Below are 22113 nucleotides of genomic sequence, written 5' to 3'. Positions count from 1 at the left end.
TAATTTTTCTTTAATGTCTTGATTTTGATGTGATGATCGTGATGTAATTATGTGATTGTGGGGTCGTCTTACTCTATTCTTAGAGCCAAGAAATATTTAATAAGAGTCATATGACAATTGACATGTGGCAATAAGAGGAATGGTAAGGGCATATGTACATCTTCGACTTACAATAGACGACAGTACTAGAGCTTTAAATCGGGCCGTGCCATCCGCGGCTTGCCACGGCCCGACATTATTTTGGACCAGCCCGGCTTGGCCTAGTATGATATGGAACACTGGCTGTGCTAAGCATGGTATAATTGTGTGTGTCATGTTAGGCCGGGGGTTTTAGGTTCATGGGCAGGTATAGTACGGCATGACCGAGCATGCCCATGTGCTGGCATGGTCGGCCTGCAGCACAACCTAGAACGGCTCATATATATTTATATATAATATATAATATGTATATATATATATTATTTCTATTATATATAACAATTATGTAATATATTAATATATATATATATATAATTTTATTCTCAATTTCATTTTATTGTATATATAAAAAATTGTATATATCAAAATTCATATAAAATAAAATTTTAAGATCTTTTTAAAATTTTTGTATATTTTTTAATTTATTTTATTTTTTTTCAAATTTTTAAGAAACATGACTTGGCCCAGCCTATGCCTGGCCTAGTCCAAGACTCGGCCCGTGGCACAGTGCAAGCCTACACAGGCTTGGGCCGTGGGCCGTGTCGGGCTGACCCCCCAAAATATCCTAGGCAAGTTTTCAACCCCTTGTTGACCTAGACGGTCGAGCCATTCGAACCGTCACCCAATCGACTTTCCAGGTTCGGTTCTCATAAAACCCAGAATTTGCTAAAAATCATTGACAAGTCAACAAACCGAACAACTCGGATGGTTGAACCGTCGAACCGGTGACCTGGTAATCGAGGGAATCTGATCTCCAATCGCTAGCGACACCAAGGTAAACGCCATCCTGACGTTTGGGAGACATTATTCTTAACACAACCTCTGTTTGGGTGACACCAGTCTGCTGAGTTCGGGGCTTTGGGCAACATTGGTTTGGGAGGCACTAGTTCTTGACATCATAACTTTGTTTCTCACCGGTGAGCGGTGATTGTATCAAACATTCAAACCTCCATAGTCAGTGTTCAGAGAGGTGGATTATTGGTAAGTCTTTAAGTTTATATTTTGTATTTTTCATTTTTTTTCTAGTTTTGTGTAGAATGTAAATGTTTGTTGGAAGTAGTCTGGTTTTTCATTCATTTTAATATATATATATATATTCAAATATTTTGTGATTTCTAAGCTGCAATTACAACTACTTATAAGGTTGAAAGTTGGAACCCGAGTTTTTGGATTTTACAACAATTTTGAAGAGGAAAATAGGTAAATGACAATTTTCATTTTTATTATGGTTTATATTTTTTATGATTAATTAGGACTATGATTTGTGAATTTTATGACTAAAGATAAATGACAATTTCTATTTGAATGAATGAATATTGATATTATTGATATATTTCTCTTATAATTAGTGATTTATTTTGCTGTGATTTATGAATTAATATTATATATATATACTGTGCGTATAATATATATTTTTTAATATTTTAATTATGATGTCATCAGACTAAACCTTTCGACCCGTGACCTAGTGGGAAAACTGGGTCGACCTCCGGATCGGTTTTAAAAACAGTGATCCCAAGAGAGGGAAGCACAACCTGGCTCAGCCTGCACTTTTGCACGGGCCATGGGCTATGGCCCAGCATGGCTCGATTAACACCACTAGAGGACACCCATGTAACATAATGTGCCATTTAAAAATTATTAAAGAATACTTTTATTAATGAGATTAAAAAGAAAAAAAATGTTAATAAAATAATATATAATAATCAAAATGTAATTAACAATAACTAATAAAAATAAAATAATTATTAATTTAAAGATTATCAAATTTCATTTAAAAAAGTAAAATTAATAAAAAATTATCTAACAATAACAAAAAGTAATTTAAAAGTGTTATTTTCCATGTTAGTTTTTGTGCAGATTATTGTATAGGATGCAACATTTCTTACCTTAAACAAGTAAGTCGTTCTAACCCTATATTAATGTCTTAATGTTTAATTCAAAATTAATATTTGTGCAAAACATGTTTACTTGAGGAGTCAATATGCGGTTGCAATGGCTTGTTGGGATAGTGTTGGGATCATTTTGTTGGTAGCAGATCCCTACCCGTTTTTATTACCAAAACCCCTGATTTATAATTTTGTATACTATGAACATTAATAAAATTAATTAAAATTAACACAAACTCATAAAGCCTAATAAAGATAACTAAAAGATAAACAATACCTCATAAAAATTATTTATAATTACATTTATTAATGAGAATCGTAAATGAAAAAATCAATAATAATTAATGAAAACTACTAAAAATAAAATTTCATTAAAAATGATATTCAAAAACAAAATTATACAAATTAATAGAAACAAAATCTATTTTATATTACTAAAATGCAATTGTCCATATCAACATTCTCTTTCCATTATTCCAAGTATTTTTCTACTTTTAGAATCTTTTGACATTTTTAACATAATTTCACTTCACATTCCACTAACATTCTAAACCAAAAATTTAAAAGGTTCGATGGAGAGGGAATATTGATATAGACAGTTAAGTATTAAACATATAGGCTATCTTTTTTTTACTAATTTAAAATCCATTGGATTTTTATCTAAATTAATACACAACTTTGGTAGGTTTATTGGGGTGCAACTTGGATTGCGGTTAGATCGACTAGAGACATACGCCAAAAAAAAGTAATGCTTAAATTGGACTTGGATAAATTTGGTCCTACTCAATGTTCAAAGTATTGGTACATATTGGCTGATACGTATCATACTGATAACTTTCTAATAAGCCCTTACAGCGACTGCATCGGGTCAGACCATAGTTCAGAGGGTAATTACAACTTAAATTGATCCCTCTGAATCGGTTTTGAAAAAAAATAAAGGGAAAAGTACAAAAACACATGATGCAGAATTCTGAATTCCAGCACCCCTACTACTAGCCCAAACCATGCCCGTGAATTAGGCATCAATTCACGGTAAGGATGCATTCCCCCTATACTTTGAGGTTAGAGAATTCTGATCTGGGCTGATTGGTACAAGATAAATTACAAAGACCCCCTGTACTTTGTTTTGCAAGAAAGACCCCCTGTACTTCGTTTTGCAAGAAAGAACCCCTGTATTATAACCTTGAGACAAAGACCTCCTTCTGTTAGCCTTCCGTTTAAAATCGACCATTGCAACTCTTGTAATAACTGTTCGGAGAAAAACACTGTTCATTTCCTCCGACCTCACGATACACAAACAACGGGCGGTAAATGTTGCAGCGGCAGCGGACTTCCGAATTCCTCCCTCTCTCTCCCTTCTTCTCCTTCCCCTTTCTTCTTTCCGATTTCCTCTCTTTTCCGTTCGTTGCTGCCGACGAAAAGGAAACCGTCCCACCACCGCTTTCACCTCCGCCACCGCCACTCCCCCCGATCCCTGACACCACCATTATAGACCGGGTCTACATGGACTTCAGCGTCTGTCCGAACTATTTCCGCTCTGATCGCACCCTTGGAGACGAGTTTGCCGCTTGCCAAGAAGCAGAGCCTTTGGGCCCGCGTCGTGTTCGGCCTCTACGGCAAGCTTGTCCCTTTAACCGTCTCCAACTTTAAAGCCATGTGCACTGGCCCCTCCGGTTCGTCTTATAAAGGTACATTGGTTCAGAAAATCTTCCTGGGGCAGTTTCTCATGGCTGATCGCTAGGGGCGGAGGGACAAGGGAGAGGTGAGCCCACCGTCTGGTCTAGTCAGTAATACGGAGACTGAGGATTCTAAGTCTTTCCTTCTTGGCCACTCGAGGCCCGGTGTTCTCTCGTTGTGTTTGTCTGAAAATGAGGACGATGAGGAGATCAAGCTTAACCCCAACTATAGGAATGTTGAGTTTCTGATCACAACGGGACCGGGGCCATCTCCGCAGCTTGATAATAGAAACATCGTCTTCGGAGCAGTGCTCGAAGGTTGGTTTTGTTTGAAGTGCATTTGCTTAGAGTTGCTGAGCTATCTTCTGTTATCATTTTTCCTATCTATGAGTGCTGCTTTGAACAGGGGATTCTTCGGCTTTTTTATATCTGTAGTTCTGTATTCTGTAAGCTTTATAAGACGAACCGGAGGAGCCATTGCACATGGCTTTAAAGTTGGAGACGGTTAAAGGGACAAGCTTGCCGTAGAGGCTGAACACGACACGGCCCAAAGGCTCCGCTTCTTGGCAAGCGGCGAACTCGTCTCCAAAGGTGCGATCAGAGCGGAAATAGTTCGGACAGACGCTGAAGTCCATGTATACCCGGTCTATAATGGTGGTGTCAGGGACGGGGGAAGTGGCGGTGGCGGAGGTGGAAGCTATGGTGGGACGGTTTCATTTTCGTCGGCAGTTGTGAAACATTAAGTCAAAACTACAAGGTAGAGGCAATCTCGAAGCAGAATTTCCAGAGAAGGGCAAAGGGGTGGTGGGACGGTTTCCGGAGAAGAAGAAAGGGGAAGGGGAAGAAAAGAGATCGGGGGAGAGAGAAAGGAAAGACTTCGGAAGTCCGCCGCCGCTGTTGTATCGTTATGTCGGAAAGTTGAATAGTGTTTTTCTCCGAATAATTATTATAAAAGTAGTATGGGAATTAAAAAATATTGCAACGGGGTTTTGTCTCACGGTTATAGTAGGAAGGGTCTTTATCGCAAAACAAAAGTGCAGGAGATCTTTATAGTTTACCCTAAAGGAAAGTACCGCTATACCAAGACAAAGGGCATGAACAAACGTGTCAACACTTCCGGTCCCAGCAACCAGAAGTGGTGGATATCAAGACAAAAGAAGTGATAAAAAAGGATATATCGGCAAGGATTACCCCCGGCCCCAAATGTTCCTAGGAAAACTGGTACAAGTTGGTTTTGCTAAAACAGAAAACATCCGGATATAGCTCTAGCTATGCGCTGTGAATGCTTTGTTCCATCATCATTCATGACCCCGAGTTAAAGTTTCCTTTTATACTATATATGAAATAAGTGTTCGATAATGTATGTCCTTAACTTCAATCAGAATGATATACATTATGACATTTAATGTTAATGAATAAATTACATATTTGATTCATGTTATTATGGTGTGTTTTTGTGTAATGCCCTTAAATTGGACACATATGAGATTCATTTTAGTTTAGAATCTTCAGAGTCGTTGTATAGATCTGGGGAGATTTATCTTGCTAAGGCTGACACTAACCACCAAGTTGGTTGAAGTGACTTGTCTCAACTGCCAGGGTGAGACCTGAGGTACATGCAATGTGAGTTTTCTTAAAAGCCTCAACCGGACTAAAATTCCAGTATTGCCCTAGACCTTGGAGATAGATGGGCAAAACTGGAATGTTACACCTGACCCCTAGACTCTTATGATACTACACTAGGTGTCGGATTGGGTTGTTTTTGATATGCCAATCAATGAAATCCTTAGAAGGGGTGAAAACCTGGGTATGTTGGGACAGTCCGAGAATTCCTTTGAGTGAGTGATCATAATGACAGGATCAGCCCCTTTGTCGGACAAAGGTAATGATCGGGGATTTACTCTCTCTAATGGAAACCTAAACTACCGGTAGTTGATTTCAACCGTTGAAATTTGTTTTACAAAATATATTTATATAGAGATATACATATATATTATTATGGTGTACCTTGCAGCCAAGGGAGAGGTCCTCTATTGCCGGGCAGTGTTTGATCATTATGGGCTGAGAGGTTAAGTGTAAGACCATTGATGAAAGGATGAGAGATTCATCATATGGATGGCCGAACCTTGCAGGTAGGTTGGGCGAAATTTAAAAAATTTCTCTTCCATGTGGGAATCACATTCACTGTTTTAGAAAATCTGCATTTTTAAGGATCAATCTTGAACCTAAACCGAACCAGATCTGAAACCAAAAGGTGTGAGAGGGATATACCTGATACAGAGTAGCAGTAACTCTCAATGAAGGTGTTCACGCCCAAAGAAATCTCCAAATACTGCTTTCACTGAAGATGACATAGTGTAGGGTGGAGCAGAATCAGTAGTGTTCTTCCCAAGAACTGAACCTTTCAGCAAGAATTCGATGGAGGCTGTGAACACGACTTCAAATCAGCCTTTCTCCAAAGACTGATATCAAGAACTTTTCTTGATCGCTCCTAAAAGAATGGAGATCGAACTAGCAATTGGCGGCAACTGGAGGAGAACGTAGGGAGAAGATGGCACAATCACACTATTGTTGTCTTCTCTCTGTGTGATCTTAGATCTAATATCTAGGGTTTTGAGATATTCTGAATGGTTCGTCCCCTCCTCCTTTTATAGACTTAAAGAGATCAGCTCCTAATCCCATTAAGAGTTTCCTGATTCAAATCCTTATTTGAATCTGGACTCTCTTTAAGTGATAAGGATAGATCCTTATCTTATTTACAGATTAGATAATCTCTCCTAATCTCATTAGAAGGTTTCTAGATCCAAACCTCTATTTGGATCTAGACTCTCTGAATCTGCTGATCCAAATCCCAAATCCGCCCTTGTTTAACTAATCATATTAGACCAATTCGAAATGGGCTTTAGGCCCAATAAGTCTGTGTGCTTAGTAACCCTCCAAACTGCTGCCCAGTTGGCCTTCTTTGTATGGCGTGGGACCCAAACATTGATCTACACATCAACCACATGGGTTCAACCTAGCCTCTGTTACAAGGCCTGGCCGAATTCACTGTTATGGGTAGTGAACCCCTAAGCCCATCACCATGGGCTCTTAATGGGCCCAACACTTACACTAAGTGGTCCCTAGGCCAAGCCACCTTATAAAAACCCAGAGATTGTGGGCAGATGCAAGATTAGCCCATCAGGTATTACCCTCAATGGTCTTATACTTAACCTCTCAACCCATAATGATCTAACACTGCCCAACAAGAGATGACCTCTTCCTCGGCTGCAAGGAACAGTGATGCACTCTCTACTCACATGGATCCCGGGAATTAAAACCTTTTGGCAAACATTTTGAAACAATATATATATATATATATGTGTGTGTGTGTGTGTGTGTGTGTGTGTATAAATATATTTTGCAAAACAAATTTCAACGATTGAAATCGGTTGCCGACAGTCTTGGTTTCCATCAGAGAGAGTGCATCCCCGATCATTACCTTTGTCCGACAAAGGGGCTGATCCTGTCACTATGATCACCAACTCAGATGAATTCTCATACTGTCCCAACATACCCAGGTTTTGACCCCCTCTAAGGATCTCACTGATTGACATATCAAAGATAGCCTAATCCGACACCTAATGCAGTATCATAATCGAGTCTAGGGGTCAGGTGTAACTTTTCAGTTTTGCCCATCAATCTCCAAAGTCCAGGGCAATATTGGAAATCTAGTCCGATTCAGAGTTTTAAGTAAACCTACACTACATGTACCTCGGGTCTCACCCTAGCAGCTGAGATAGGTTACCCCAACCAACTTGGCGGCACATTAGTGTCAGCCTTGGCAGGATAAATCTCCCCAAATTTATCCAACTACTGTAAACATTCTAAACTAGCATGAGTCTCATATGTGTCCAGTTTAAGGGTATTACACAGAAACACACCATAATAACATGAATCAAATATGTATTTTATTCATTTACAATAAATGTCATAAGGTACATCATTCTGATTGGAGCTAAGGGCATATACTGTCTAACAATTGAGGGTAATACTAGATGGGCTAATCTTGCATATGTCCACAGTCATTGGGTTTTTATAAGATGGCTTGACCCAAGGACCATTTAGTGTAAATGTTGGATCCATTAAGAGCCCATGGTGATGGACTCAAGGGTTCAGTGTCTCCTACAGTGAATTCGGCCAGGCCTTGTAACAGAGACTGGGTTGAACCCATGTGGCTTATGTGTAGATCAATGTTTGGGTCCCACGTCATACAAGGATAACCAACTAGGCAGCAGATTGAGGGGCTAATGAGCAGATAGACTTAATGGGCATAAAGCCCAATTCAAACTGGCTTAATAAGATTAATTAAAAGAGGGCGGTTCTGGATTTAGATCAGCAAATAGGATAAGAGATTATCCCTGTCCACACAAAGAGTCTCGATCCAAATAAAGATTTGAATCAGGAAACTCCTACTTAGATTAGGAATGTTGATCTTTATCTGTAGATAAGATAAGGGATTATCCTTATCTCTTAAAGAGAGTCCAGATCCAAATAAAAGACTTGGATTAGGAAACTCCTAATGGGATTAGGATAGCCTCTCTTTAAGGCTATAAATAGAAGAGTAGGGCGAACCTCCAGATTATCTTACAGACTGCTGAATTTCAGAGAGAGACAACACAGTTTGACTGCACTGTCTTCTTCTCTCCTGCTCTTGCCGCCCTACCAGTTCGATCTCCACCTGTGGGAGTGATCAAAAAATGTTCTTGATATTACCTTTTGGTAGAAAAGGTAATATGAAGTCGTGCTCACTAGCCCTCCATCACATTCTTGCTGAAGAGTCGTCCTGCTGATTCTGCTTCATCTTGCACTGTGTCATCTTCGGTGGAAGCAGTCTTTAGATTTCTCCTTGGGCGTGAATACCTTCATTGGGGGTTATTATTACTTCATATCAGGTATATCCCTTCACTCTCTTTTGGTTTCATATTTGGTCCGATTTGGTTTCAAAATTGATCCTTAAAAATGCAGTTTTCTAAAATAGGGAATATGATTCCCACATGGGAGAGAGATAAATTTTTGAAATTTCGCCCAACCTTCATACAGGGTTCGGCCATCCATATGATGGATCTCTCATCCCTTCAATAAGTACTTATTTTTTAAAATAAATATTTAAAAAAATTGGATAGTAAATGCAAATAAGTATTTATTCAAATAAACACTTGTTTTTAAATACTTATTTAATAAGCATTTATTGCACTCCCAATGCCATCCGTCTCATTACACCCCCACAACCCATGCATTGGGAATATCTCCCCATGGAAAGCAAGGGGGATGTTTCAAGTGATGGAAGGGATGGGCTGTGGAGCACACTTCATGGGCAGCCGATCCGATTGCCTGAACTAAAGGCCTGTTTGATTTGTAGTTTAAATTGGAATTAGAATCAGAATCGAAATGGTCTATTCCTATAACCTATTTGATTAAGAATGAAAATGGAAATTAAAAACAACAAGAATGATAATTCATTTTTAAAAAAGAAATTATTCCCTCAAATGAGAGAATGCCGATTCTACACAACCAAACAATTAGAATCGAAATAATCCATTCCGATTCCGATTCCGATTCCGATTCTAAACCCTTATTCCCATTTACGAAAAGGGGTCTAAAACGAGTGCCGGAACTTTTACTCTCATCCGTGGAACGTTGTTGGGTTAACTACCCGTCACGGATTTTAGTGCAGTTGAGCGCCTCGCAGGTTTGTATCTATTAAAATTCGTACCTAAATTTGGACTGTGCCTCCGCTCTTCATTTCTAGATTGTAACTTTCGGACAATGTATTATCAATTGTTTTTCATGAGTTGACCCTGGGCAGCAAAAAGAAGAGAAAAGAAGAAAAGAAAAGAAAAACGAACTGACGTGGTTGATTGGCAACCCGCATAGCAATTGTGGGCTCTGGTTGCTTGTCTTTTATTCCAGTGGCGCTATTCCTTTTCTTGGAGCTTTGCCTCGTTCATGGTTGGGTTTGGAATTACCAAGGGTACGGGCCCATCTTGGCAATCCCAATTTTTTTCAACCTCAAATTGAGCATTGCTGGGCTGTCATTTTAGATACTCTGCTTAAGGGTATTTTTCTCCACTTCAAATCAGCCCCCACAAAACAGTTTCCCATAACGACCCACAGCATATTTCTACCATATATTGGAAGTATCTCCTAATGATAATACGAGAAATAATAAGGTATTATTGGGAAATATTCACAATATATGGTGGAGGTGTGCTGTGGGACATTGTGGGAAACTATCTTGTCAGGGGCTGTTTTTCTCATTGGTGCCCCACTCGCGCCTCACAGCCCATCTTAGCTTTCTGAACTCCTCTCCTGATGCTCAATCAAATAGTTTGGGTTTGTTTATTTGTAGAAAACTTTAGTGGTGTTTAGAACCAATGCCGTTTTCTCAGAGGTGTTTAATTTATCAGAAAACTGTGTTGCATAGACATATTGTTTTCTTATGAAACATTTTTTTAGGTTTTTTATTTGATACTATTGTTGTTTTTATTTGATATTAATGTCATGTCAGCATACTGTTGCCATAGAAAATGAAAAAACACAAAAAATGGCATTTTCTCATACCGTATCTTTTCGGATTTTCTAAGATGTGATATGATAAAATGCTTTTCAAAAAAAAAAAATGGCTAACCCAACATCAAGCAAGCATTTTCCAAAAAACGAATTTCATACGTAATCTGATGTAACACTGTTTAAAAATTGATGCCAAACACCTACTTTCTCTATTTATTGTTATTGATTATTCAGAGTGGGTGAATTATTTTTCACTCCTTTGCCGATTCTTTTCTCTGGCATTATCATGTCTTAATAAAGGAAAAATCTATGATAGTACATAAAAAGTTTTGACCAATCAAAACACTCCTAAATTGATTAATAATAACAACCGATAGGTCATATTCTTTTATAATACCAATTGATTGGCTGTAAAATTTTCCAATATCATGTCTTTTATAATTAAACCCCATAATGAAATTTGTCTTGAAAAGGCCTTCTACTATGATGGCGGAAAAAGGAAATTAATGAAAATGGATTTGGTCCTCACAACACTGCTCACTGCCTCGTACCTTTTTTTATAGCCGTTTCGAGCCTTGCATTAGGAATATCTCCCTACTAAAAAGTATATACATACGAAAATATTTTCAATGTGTAGAGACAGGATTTACTCTTAGAGCATGTCACTCTTAGACCTGTTCATAGGCCGAGTAGCTTGATGGCCTGGCCTGGCCCGCACCCCGGTCGGGTTTGGACATATAATTAGGCCCACGGGCCAAAATAACAAGCTCGACTGTATTTCGGGCTGGGCTTGGGATTTGTCAAAAAATCCCAGTCTGAGCCCGGTTTAACCCGGCTCGACTCAGCATTATATATTTTATAAAATATATAATATTTATTAGAATATATATATATTAATAATTTAATATATACATTTTTATTTTTTCTTTATAATTTCTCTCTCTCTATTCAGCCGCTTCAGCAATAGCAATGGCATGAGCTAGACTTCAGGCTCGGGCTTCAAGCTTTTTATGAGGGCCGAGCTTGGGCCCAAGTTGTAGGCTCGATGGTCGGGCTAGGCTTGGACGCCTTAGAAAAATCTATTAATGTAGAGTGAAAACCCGACCCATGAACAAGTCTACTCACACCGATCATATTATTATTCATGGGAGATATTCCCAATGCATGATGGAATGTGCCTATGAGGCCGATGTGAGGAGCGCTTTGTGAGGAGCAGATTTGATTCCCATGAAGGAAAGTGTAAAGGCTGTTTGAACGGTGTTTGAACAGCATTTGCACTGACTGAAGCCAATCTCGAATTGATGAGGTCGATTTACGTCAAAATTCGCCCAGGGTTTTTGTGGGATGATAGATTTTTCCGTAAAAGTGAAAATAACTAAAAAACGAGGGTATTTTTGGTAAGTGAATTTTAACCAGAGGGCAGACAGACAACAGACTAACCCTAGTTAAGGGGTTAGGTGGTTTGATTGAGCAATCGGGTTTGGTGGGCATTGGTCGCAGCTGCACATAAATACGCTCTCCGCTCTTCCCACGAGCTTTCAGAGGAGGCTCTCCCAACTCCCAACCATTTTTGGACGATTCCTTCTCAGTTCTCACTAGAGAGACGGACAGAGAGAGAGAGAGAGAAGTAAAGAGGGGTTGGGGGAGTCTCGCTCTTCGGTCACGACCATTGGTTCTTGGGGCGGAATTCTGGTGTCTCAGCGTCCGGAATTTCGTGGAATTCTGTTTCTGTTTGGTTTTTCGACAACGAGCTTGCGAGGAAGTTTGGCCGCAATGGACTCGGAGTCCGTGAAGATTTCTCCTATGGATCTTATGGCGGCGTTTCTAAAAGGAAGTTCTGATCCGTCGAACATGTCAGCGACGTCCAGCGAGGCGGTTTTCATTGAAAACAAGGAATTTCTGATGATATTGACGACTTCGATCGCTGTTCTGATCGGGTGTGTGGTTCTTTTCGTATGGAGGAGGTCGACCGGGCAGAAAGCGAGCAAGGTTGTTGAGGTGCCGAAGCCGGTGATAGTGAAGGAGCCGGAGCCAGAGTTTGACGACGGAAAGAAGAAAGTGACGGTCTTCTTTGGCACTCAGACTGGTACCGCTGAAGGATTCGCTAAGGTTTGGAGCTTTCGAAGCAATCATTAGTTAATTTGAATGTTTCAGCTTTGGTTTTTGGTCATTTTGCGAGTTTTTTTTTTTTTTTTTTGTTAAATTCAGGCACTTGTAGAGGAAGCAAAAGTACGCTACGAAAAAGCAACCTTTAAAGTGATTGATTTGGTAAAAGTTTTCTTCTTAATCTGAGGTTTCTTTTCTTTTTTATTTTTGGAAATGTTGATGATGATGTGCTTTGTTAAATTATTTCCAGGATGATTACGCAGCAGACGATGATGAGTACGAGGAGAAAATGAGGAAAGAAACTTTAGCTTTCTTCTTTTTAGCAACGTATGTTACACTCTTACATTTCCCACTTTTGCTCATTTGATTTTCTTTTAAGTGTTTTTTTAGCTAAATTCGAGTAATTCTACGTGGGTTGTAGATACGGTGACGGTGAACCAACTGACAATGCTGCAAGATTTTACAAGTGGTTTACGGAGGTAAATTCTGCAAAATTGAAGCTTAATTTTGAATTTTTGTGATAGTAATTACGTCGATTTGTTCTGATTATGTTGTTTATGGATTATAGGGGAAAGAGAGGGGAACTTGGCTTGAGAACCTTAAATTTGGAGTTTTTGGTTTGGGTAACAGGCAATATGAGCATTTCAATAAGGTAAGAAAGGAAAAACAAGTATAAAAATTCTCCTGCATATTAGATATTTCTGGTCTTTACTTTCTGTTCCTACTTTTCCTGATAAACTATAATTTTTTAATTGTCAGTTATTAATTTTGGTTTTTACATGTTTATGGGGAATAGGTAGCAAAGGTGGTGGATAAGCTTCTTTCTGAACAGGGTATGTTTCTTGTTTGCCTTATGCTGTTTAATTTTGCTTCATGCCAATGTCTTGATAAAAGTATCATTAAATAAGAATTATTATATAATGTATCATACGTACTTGGCTCAATCATGCCTTATCCAAACCATATGTTGTTAGCTATATGAATCCTGTTCCTCTATTTCGCTCTGTTCACTGCTATTCCATCTTTGTCTTGTCTGCAATTTTTGCATTTGGTTATGGACGCTGGTTTGCATATTCTACTGTACTTGCTTTTCTGCATTTTTTAATCTTAGAATATACTTCCTCTATAGATTACACAAAGCACATGCAAGAGGTTTATACCTATTCAACATTCTGGTTCACTCTTTAAAGATTTCCTTTCCTTTTCCATATTCCCATTTGCTTCAGTTAATATTCACCACAGAAGATTCCATATTAATTGATTCACAAAGCACAGTTTTGATGCGTGCATGTGACATTAACTGTTCAGCTAGAATCTGAAGGGGATTCATGCCAATGCATGAGAGCTATCCTTCTTCTGGATTCTAGTATGACAATTGATGGTGCATTGGCATGTAGAAGTGTGCTTTATGAATAGTTTTTATATGATCACACGATATGGTTGATGCCATGTTTCCCAATTAATTATTTTTTGGTAGAATTTCCCTAATTAATTACAGTTATAAATATAAACAATTATCTATTAATTTGATATTGCCATGCTACCATACTTGGGAATCTAAAAGATGCCTTTATTTGAGAATTTGCAACTCTAATGCCTAGTATCTATGTGACTATACATACCTTTATTACAAAGTGAAGCACATTGTTGAAAGTACCAACTTTGTATTATTTTGCCTCATTTTATTATGTAGCAAAATTAATTAAGCAAGCTTAATTATTGGTTAAGTTGTCTTATTTAATTTGCCACTAAATTGGTCTAGGAATATGGTCAGGTATGAATTAATGTACCTACTACCTTATCAGTGTGCTTACTGTTATTCTGTGGCTACATATTGATTAGTTAAATTTATCAAAGTGCATGAAAACCCTGCAAATATAGACAGTATATGCATTAGTTCACCCACTAAATTCAATGTATGACCCAGAGTTAACATTTTTTTTTTTGCCTTCAAAGGTGGGAATCGTCTTGTCCCGGTGGGCCTTGGAGATGATGATCAATGCATTGAAGACGATTTTGCTGCATGGTATTGCTTTTATGTATAACCTTTTGGATATTGTTCTATAAACTTGTTTATTTTTTCCTATCTACTAAGATCATTTATTTCATATTGAATGTTGCTTCTATAGGAGAGAATTAGTATGGCCCGAGTTGGATCTGCTGCTCCGGGATGAGGATGATGCAACAACTGTTTCTACCCCTTACACTGCTGCTGTTCCAGAATATCGGGTTGTCTTTTATGATCCTTCACATGCACCACTTCAGGAAAAGAATTGGAGTAATGCAAATGGTCATGCTGTATATGATATTCAACACCCATGCAGGTATTTTCTTAAGCTAAACATTCTGGATTTTAAACTCAATCTAATTTCCATATTTGTCTTGTCACAAATTTGAAAACATGTAAAACTGTTTGCTTGAAGGTCTAATGTGGCTGTGCGGAGAGAGCTTCACACTCCAGCTTCTGACCGTTCCTGCACTCATCTGGAATTTGATATTTCAGGCACTGGACTTTCGTAAGTTCTCTGCACCCATATCCCTTGAATTTTCTTTACCTTTTCAGTTGGGATTACTTTTATTGTGGGAATTGCAATGTAATGAACCACAATCTAGTTTTTCTTGGTATTTCATCTTTTCAGTGTTATGCTGTTGATATATATAATACTTGTTTCTTTTCAGGTATGAAACAGGAGATCATGTTGGTGTGTACTCTGAAAATTGTATTGAAACTGTGGAGATGGCTGAGAGATTATTGGGTTACTCCGGAGACATTTTCTTCTCCATCCATGTGGACAAAGAGGATGGAACACCACTTACTGGAAGCTCCTTACCCCCTCCTTTTCCTTCTCCTTGCACATTAAGAACAGCTCTGACACGATATGCAGATCTTTTGAATTCCCCAAAAAAGGTGAAGTTGTCTGATCAAATCCATTTACTTTTGCTTCACCCTTTTCATAATTTTTTTCCCTGTATTTTAGCCTTGCCACTAATGCTCTTTACCTCTTATAGGCTGCTTTACTTGCTTTAGCTGCTCATGCTTCTGATCCTCGTGAAGCTGATCGATTAAGGTTCCTTGCATCTCCAGCTGGAAAGGTTTTGAATTCTTTCAAAATTTTTATTACTACTGAACAGCTCCCATTTTCCCTCTTCTCATTTGGTATTATCTTTCTTTGTGCAGGATGAATATTCACAGTGGGTAATTGCAAGTCAGAGAAGTCTTCTTGAGGTCATGACCGAATTTTCATCAACCAAGCCTCCTCTTGGAGTGTTTTTCGCAGCAATAGCTCCTCGCTTGCAGCCCAGATACTATTCAATTTCTTCCTCCCCAAGGTAAATGGTACTCTTCTTATTTTAAATTTAAGCTACTCTATTTGCTGTTGTTGCTATAAGAAGTCAACTGGGCAATTGATAGAAGAGAGACCTCTGCCATATTAAATGTAGGAAGTGGTAGAAGTTCCTTTAAGTAACCTGTATGACAACCATTCATACCCAATTGTAATCTCATCCAATGTATTCTTTTGGATAGCTTGGTCTGGCAACTGTTTGGATGTAACAACAATCAATTCTTTTGGATGATCAGAAAATAAGGTGAAACACCTAACCATATATCTTATTCTGAAACCCATTATTCCCTGATTAGAATAACCATCTGATCCAATGATTTAAAAGGCGTGCCTAGGCTGGCTCCAGGCACAACACTGTCAAAAGGCATGTGCCTAGTGCACCTTGCACTTCAGCCCATGTGTGAACCTTTTTTACTTCTTGTCCTTTTTGTTCTTTTCTGAACCTAGTGCTTGCCTTGCCATTTTATTTTTTTTGCTTGCTTCACTCTCTTATAGAAGCTTTGAGAACCCCCTATTTGCTAATGTTTTTCATTCATTCATCCTAATAAAATATCTTCTTAATATATATATATATATATATATATATATATATATATATAGTGTGTGTGTGTAGGGATTAAGAATTTAAGACCCTAACATGGACTTTTTTGGCTTGCCTCAAGGGGCTTGGTACAAAGGCGGTTCGTAGAATCATGAATGCAAAATGTTTTACATTGCATTAGCTATTTGAAGTAATGCAATTGGAAAAAAAGGAGATTGAGGGTTTTATATGCTTAAATGTGTTTAAAATTTTTAATTGTCCTCCTTGGAAGCCTGAAGGGGAGCTTCTCCCTTGTGTGTGCTTTTCTTTATTGCTTCATCATTTTCTGAGCTCTTGCCTGTGAATTTTGTTTCTTACAGGGTGGCACCATCTAGAATTCATGTCACATGTGCACTAGTGTATGAAAAAACACCAGCAGGAAGGATTCACAAAGGAGTGTGCTCAACTTGGATCAAGGTACACTGTAAACATCATTTTTATTAGTTTTATCTTTAAAAGTGCTAGGAATGTGTGGGTTATTTTGTTAGGTTTTTCACTGGTTTGTGATTTACCCTTGTCGAACAATGCCTAGTATGCTTTAACTAATTAGAGTTCACTTTCTTGCAGAATGCAGTGCCTTTTAATGAAAACCACAGTTGCAGTTGGGCACCCATTTTTGTGAGGCAATCTAACTTTAAACTGCCAATAGATAATTCCTTGCCAATTATCATGATTGGTCCTGGCACAGGGCTGGCTCCTTTCAGGGGATTTCTGCAGGTCTTTGTTGGTCATTTGGTTTCAGTTATTTACCATTATACTCTGATAAAGTTGAGTCAACTAAACGAGTTCAATAATTCAGGAAAGGGCTGCTCTGATGGAAGCTGGAGCAGAACTAGGAACTGCAATCCTCTTTTTTGGATGCAGAAACCGTAAAATGGTATTGCATATTTTCAGAGGATATCTATTATGGTTGCCTGGAAGACAATTCAATGGCAAAATTTTGATCCAAGCTGTTACTGCAGGATTACATCTATGAAGATGAATTGAATGGCTATGTCAATTCTGGTGTTCTGTCTGAGTTTGTTGTTGCTTTCTCACGAGAAGGACCAACCAAAGAATATGTGCAGCATAAAATGATGGAGAAGGTATGAGTCTATGTGTTTTCACTTCTTACTCTTAATTCAAATTGGGATAGTAAGGTGGAATATGTAAGTCGGGATCAGGTAGGCACACACCATGAGCACACTAAGCAGTCAGAAAATTTTCTGATTCCCATCACATAAATACCCCAGCCTACCCTTGAAACGATTAAAAGAAAATTTCTAAGACAGCGGTTAAAATATTTATCGAGTGTTCACTTAGTGTGCTTACAAGGGTGTGCCTACTAGATCCAGACTCAGAATATGTACTCTAGATGACCTATCATGATAGTGTGATGCCATCTTTTCTCATCTTACAGAGGCCCAAAAGGGTTTCTTTTCCATCATCTCCTGTGGCACTTGACCCCACAACCCCTGGCTCCATGTCTAAGAAATCTCACCTTATCACTTGTTAGATGGATTGACAAATTTTACAAATCCCTCCAGATTGAGTTAATTAACAATTGCACATGTAGAATCGGATAGACTGTGTAGTGTAGATATGCCCGGTCAATGTGGCTGGAAATGTGTTTGGGTTTTCAACTTTTTCTGGATAATCCTGCTGAGATTTCTCTTTCCACACTTGAGATGGTGCTAACCAATACTTGTTTCTTCTCTAGGCCTCAAATGTCTGGAATATAATTTCGAAGGGTGGTTATATCTATGTCTGTGGTGATGCCAAAGGCATGGCTAGGGATGTCCACCGCACGCTCCACGCCATTGTCCAAGAGCAGGTACTTTCCAGAAAGGGAATCTAATGTTTGATTATTACACGTATGGATACTACACCCTCTACGTGGGTAAGCACTGAGCCATTTATGTAGACACGCAAAGGCAAAAGCCTACCAACCAACCAGTCTTTCTCACGTGAAGGTTTAATTAGCCTCATGTTGATTAGGTTAAATAGCCTACCAACCAACCAGTTGGATCTGAAGCATTTATTTGTTTGTTGTTGCACCTGAAAGTTCTCTAGGATATCAGTTCATCCCACCTAAGCTGTAGCTTAGCTACTCTCTATCACCTACCTTTCAAATATTAATTGGTTGTTCTGGGAATTTCGATGTGTTCTCAGGGATCTCTGGACAGCTCCCAGGCGGAGAGCATGATCAAGAATCTACAAATGGAAGGCAGGTATCTCCGTGATGTGTGGTGATTTATCTTCAGATCGGCTCTAGCAGGATAAAAAAAAAGGATGGCCGAGTTTTATTTGTGGAGGCCAATCCGCTGCATTTGAACAGAAGCTTATGATAAATGGAGGTGACCAAGTCGCCCATGCTACCTTCATTGCCGTCGTTAGAGGAAAGCCTTGTTTTCAGTTGTTGTTGTGGTCGATTATCTGATTCTTTTCTTTTCTTCTCCTCAGAGGATTTTGTTCATACAATTTATATCGAGTAAAAGACGTTTTTATTTTTCATTTTTTTTAAAATTTCAAATAAAGGCACTAAACTGTAACATACTAAAATAAAACGAGATGGGATGATTTACATTGAAGCAAGAAAGTCTATGGTTCCTCTCAAGTTCTCTGATGTTGTCATTGTGAAGGCAGCTCACCTGAAAAGGAAGTTTTAAGAAATAACAGACAATACATCAGTCTTGATTTTTCAGCTTCAAGGCTTCAATGCTTAGGTCATCCAATGAAAGGCCATCAAATTTTTATAACTAGAGAGTAGTAAATCCTTGCAAACCATTTTTAGAGAACTCATAGGTTATTAAGTGGGTTGGACTGCTTGGGATTGCTCTCTTCTGTTGTTTGGAGCATGATCACTCTTTCTTCCGAAGCCATACTTAACAAATCTCCTAGTGGAAGCTGTTAAGAGTTGTTTTTCCTCCATACTATGACTCTTAGGGGGATATTCTTGGGTCTTGCCTAAATTAAGAATAGATTTATGTTAAATAGTAGTGAAACAAGAGAAATTACAATCATGTAAAAAGACGATGTATAATTAGGTAAAACGTAAAGAATCAGGTGGGAATTTCTTCAATCGATGCCACAATGTTGCAATTCCAGAGTGTAATTCTCCTTTTCCTGTAATTTTCATTCAAGCACACACATGAGAGATGAGAAAGGAAAATTCAATAAACCATGGGAAAATTGAATGAGAACGGGAGATGGTCAGATGGGATGATTAGTGCTACGACTCCCGGATTATATTGGGGTTTGGTTTTGGGTAAGGGGCAAAATCGAGTTTTCCTAAAAACATTATCAGCACATGATAACATGTTCAAATGGATCTTGATGGTTTGATAATGGAAGGGGGGTGCTTGTTTGATGACATCACTTAACAAGAGATGTCTTGGTCCTTTTTGAAAATAGAGTTATTTTACCCTTTTATATAGACACAATAATGTTATAGTGTGCATTCTATTAAAACAACCCATATATTGTCAGACAGAAGTGGAAAATGATGGTTCCGTTTTAGCAAATTTAATAAAAATGTCATTTTTGTCCCTGATAAAATCCAGAGAAGCACTCCGTTCAATAATTTTTTTTTTTTTGAAGAAAAGACACGTTGCAAACAAACAATTAGGAATCATTGTTCTTCTTCATTCTAGAGGTGTAAAGTGAGCCAGGCCGGGCCGGGCTGGTATGACACGGCCCATAGGAGGCCCGTGCATAGTGTGGGCTGGACCGTGCCCCGTGCATAGTGTGGGCTGGACTGTGCCACTTTCCTCGGTGAAAAATTTAGGGGTTGGCCTGGCACGGCCCACAGCCCAAGCTCATGTGGGTCCGTGCTGTGCCACAGGCCGGGTTGGCCTGTGGGCTAGGTCGGGCCATGCATCGAGCCAAAGTTGTTTATTTAGAAAAATGACAAAAAACTTAAAATTTTATTTTTATATGAATTTTGTGTATACAATTGCTTATATATCATAGTTCAAAATTGGACCGGACCAGAAAAACTGGGAACCGGTCAGGTGACTGGTTTCGTTTTTCCCATAAACTGGATTTCCCCCAAAATCGTTGATTTTGGTCAGCGAACCGCTGAACCGGGCGGTTAACCGTTTGAACGGTTTTGACCATTTTTATTTTTTTGTCAGAACGGGCCAAGCGTTTGGTTCTAACGGTCCGACTATTCGAACCAATAACCAGACCCTTGACCGTTTCGGTTTTAAAGACCATATTATATATACAATAATTAAATAAATTAGTATAATAAAATAAAAAAAAATATTTATTTTATTAATATATATATTATATATTATATATTATAGCAGATCCCTACATATAGTTTGTATATAGGTAAAAGAAATTTGAGAGTCTGAATCAGGTAGGAACGCCATTGTAATCACCTTAAATGATTACTTTCAATTTATTTCCACACCCTCAACCTACCATTGAAAAAGATTAAAGTTAACTTTTAACGGTTGTCAGTAATTCCTATGTTGTACCTACTCGGTCCGGTCCCTTTTTGATGGGAGGGGGTGTGATTTTTGGTGGCTTTGGCTTGCAACGTGTCATGTTGAGGTTAGTAAGAGTAATGATGAAAAAGGGCTAGGTTTGAGCTGGGTTACAATATAGGATAATACCAAAATTGATCAGGAAAATTGGACAAATCCGCTTACACTTGACAACTCTTCTTCACTAACCGAAAGTAAGGATCTCTATTTATAGGGAAAGGTAGAGGTGTAAATTGGGTCGGCATAGCATGAAGACCCAGGTCCATCACGGAGGTTTATGCCGTGCTGGGCCAAGGGTTTAAGGCCCATGGACCAGCATGTCGTGCTGCCCGCAACACGGCACGAAGCACGACCCGCTAGGCCCATAGCGGGCTGCGCTCAGCCCGCTCGGGAATATAGCGGTTGGGCCCCCCTCCCAAAGGGGCCCAATGGCTAGTTTCAGCTTTTGGGGGGGTTTACAGAAATACCCCCTAATAGCTATAAACAACCATATTAAGGGGGTATGTCTGTATTTTACTTATGGGGGGTTGAAAAAATGACATAAATGCCCCCCAATAGCTATATAACAACTATTTTAGGGGGGCATTTTGGGTAAAGTTATAAGTAACTTTACAATGACCAAAATACCCCTCCCAACAACTAAATAACATATAGTTTATTGGGTATTTTGGGTAATTGAATCATGTTCAATTCCTATAAATGGCCTTATCCTCCACCATTCTCATCACACCAATTCAACAATTCTCTTAATCTATTCTCTCTCTCTCTCTCTCTCTCTCTCACACACACACACACACACACACATACTCATACATTCTCAATTATCTGTAATATGAAAAATTATGATTAGCTGATTTTCTGATTCTGCATTCTCCATAAGTCTCAACTTTATTGAAGTTTCGACTTTCAACAAGAAAAAGGTTTGCTCAACCAGCTCAAGTATCTCAATTCAGGAGGCTTAAACGTTGAAAGGCTTCAACCGTTGAAGTCAAGTTGGGATTTTGAACCAGCAATCCGAGTAAGTCGAATTAGATTAATTTTTATCTTTTTAGAATTAAAAAAAATTATTGGCTCTTCTCAAAACCGATTCCCCAACATGTTCACCATGGATGACATTCAATCACATCACGATAGTGTTAGCACTGATGCGATTGATGTCGATGGAAGTGGAACTTTCACCCCCGGTAGTAGTGATAATAGGGGAAAAGGAGGGCTTCTAAGTTAAGTAGCCCGGTTTGGAAAGTTTTCAAAGTAGAGGATATTGAGGGGAAGTGGAAAATGGCCATTTGCCAA

At 38.6% G+C, this 22113-nt stretch overlaps 1 protein-coding gene and 1 pseudogene across 1 annotated transcript; both read left to right on the top strand.

Moving 5' to 3' along the window:
• The first annotated feature begins 2737 nt into the window (after positions 1 to 2737).
• LOC104599369 (peptidyl-prolyl cis-trans isomerase CYP28, chloroplastic pseudogene) lies at positions 2738 to 5128 on the top strand (annotated as a pseudogene).
• A 6816-nt stretch (positions 5129 to 11944) lies between these two features.
• On the top strand, positions 11945 to 18838 carry LOC104599186 (NADPH--cytochrome P450 reductase). The gene is made up of 18 exons (XM_010261618.3): positions 11945 to 12424; positions 12524 to 12583; positions 12672 to 12748; positions 12843 to 12900; positions 12990 to 13073; positions 13218 to 13254; positions 14378 to 14447; positions 14551 to 14745; positions 14845 to 14937; positions 15101 to 15329; positions 15431 to 15514; positions 15600 to 15751; positions 16666 to 16762; positions 16913 to 17062; positions 17145 to 17222; positions 17308 to 17430; positions 18045 to 18158; positions 18497 to 18838. Exons 1-18 carry the CDS (start codon positions 12089 to 12091, stop codon positions 18575 to 18577), a joined length of 2118 nt encoding a protein of 705 aa, XP_010259920.1. The 5' UTR covers positions 11945 to 12088; the 3' UTR covers positions 18578 to 18838.
• The last annotated feature ends 3275 nt before the right edge of the window (positions 18839 to 22113 follow it).

Source organism: Nelumbo nucifera, chromosome 2 (assembly GCF_055504915.1).
Source record: "Nelumbo nucifera cultivar China Antique chromosome 2, China Antique-T2T, whole genome shotgun sequence".
Classification (NCBI taxonomy): domain Eukaryota; kingdom Viridiplantae; phylum Streptophyta; class Magnoliopsida; order Proteales; family Nelumbonaceae; genus Nelumbo; species Nelumbo nucifera.
Note: the sequence above shows the minus strand (reverse complement) of the source record. Positions and strands in the feature narration are given on the sequence as shown.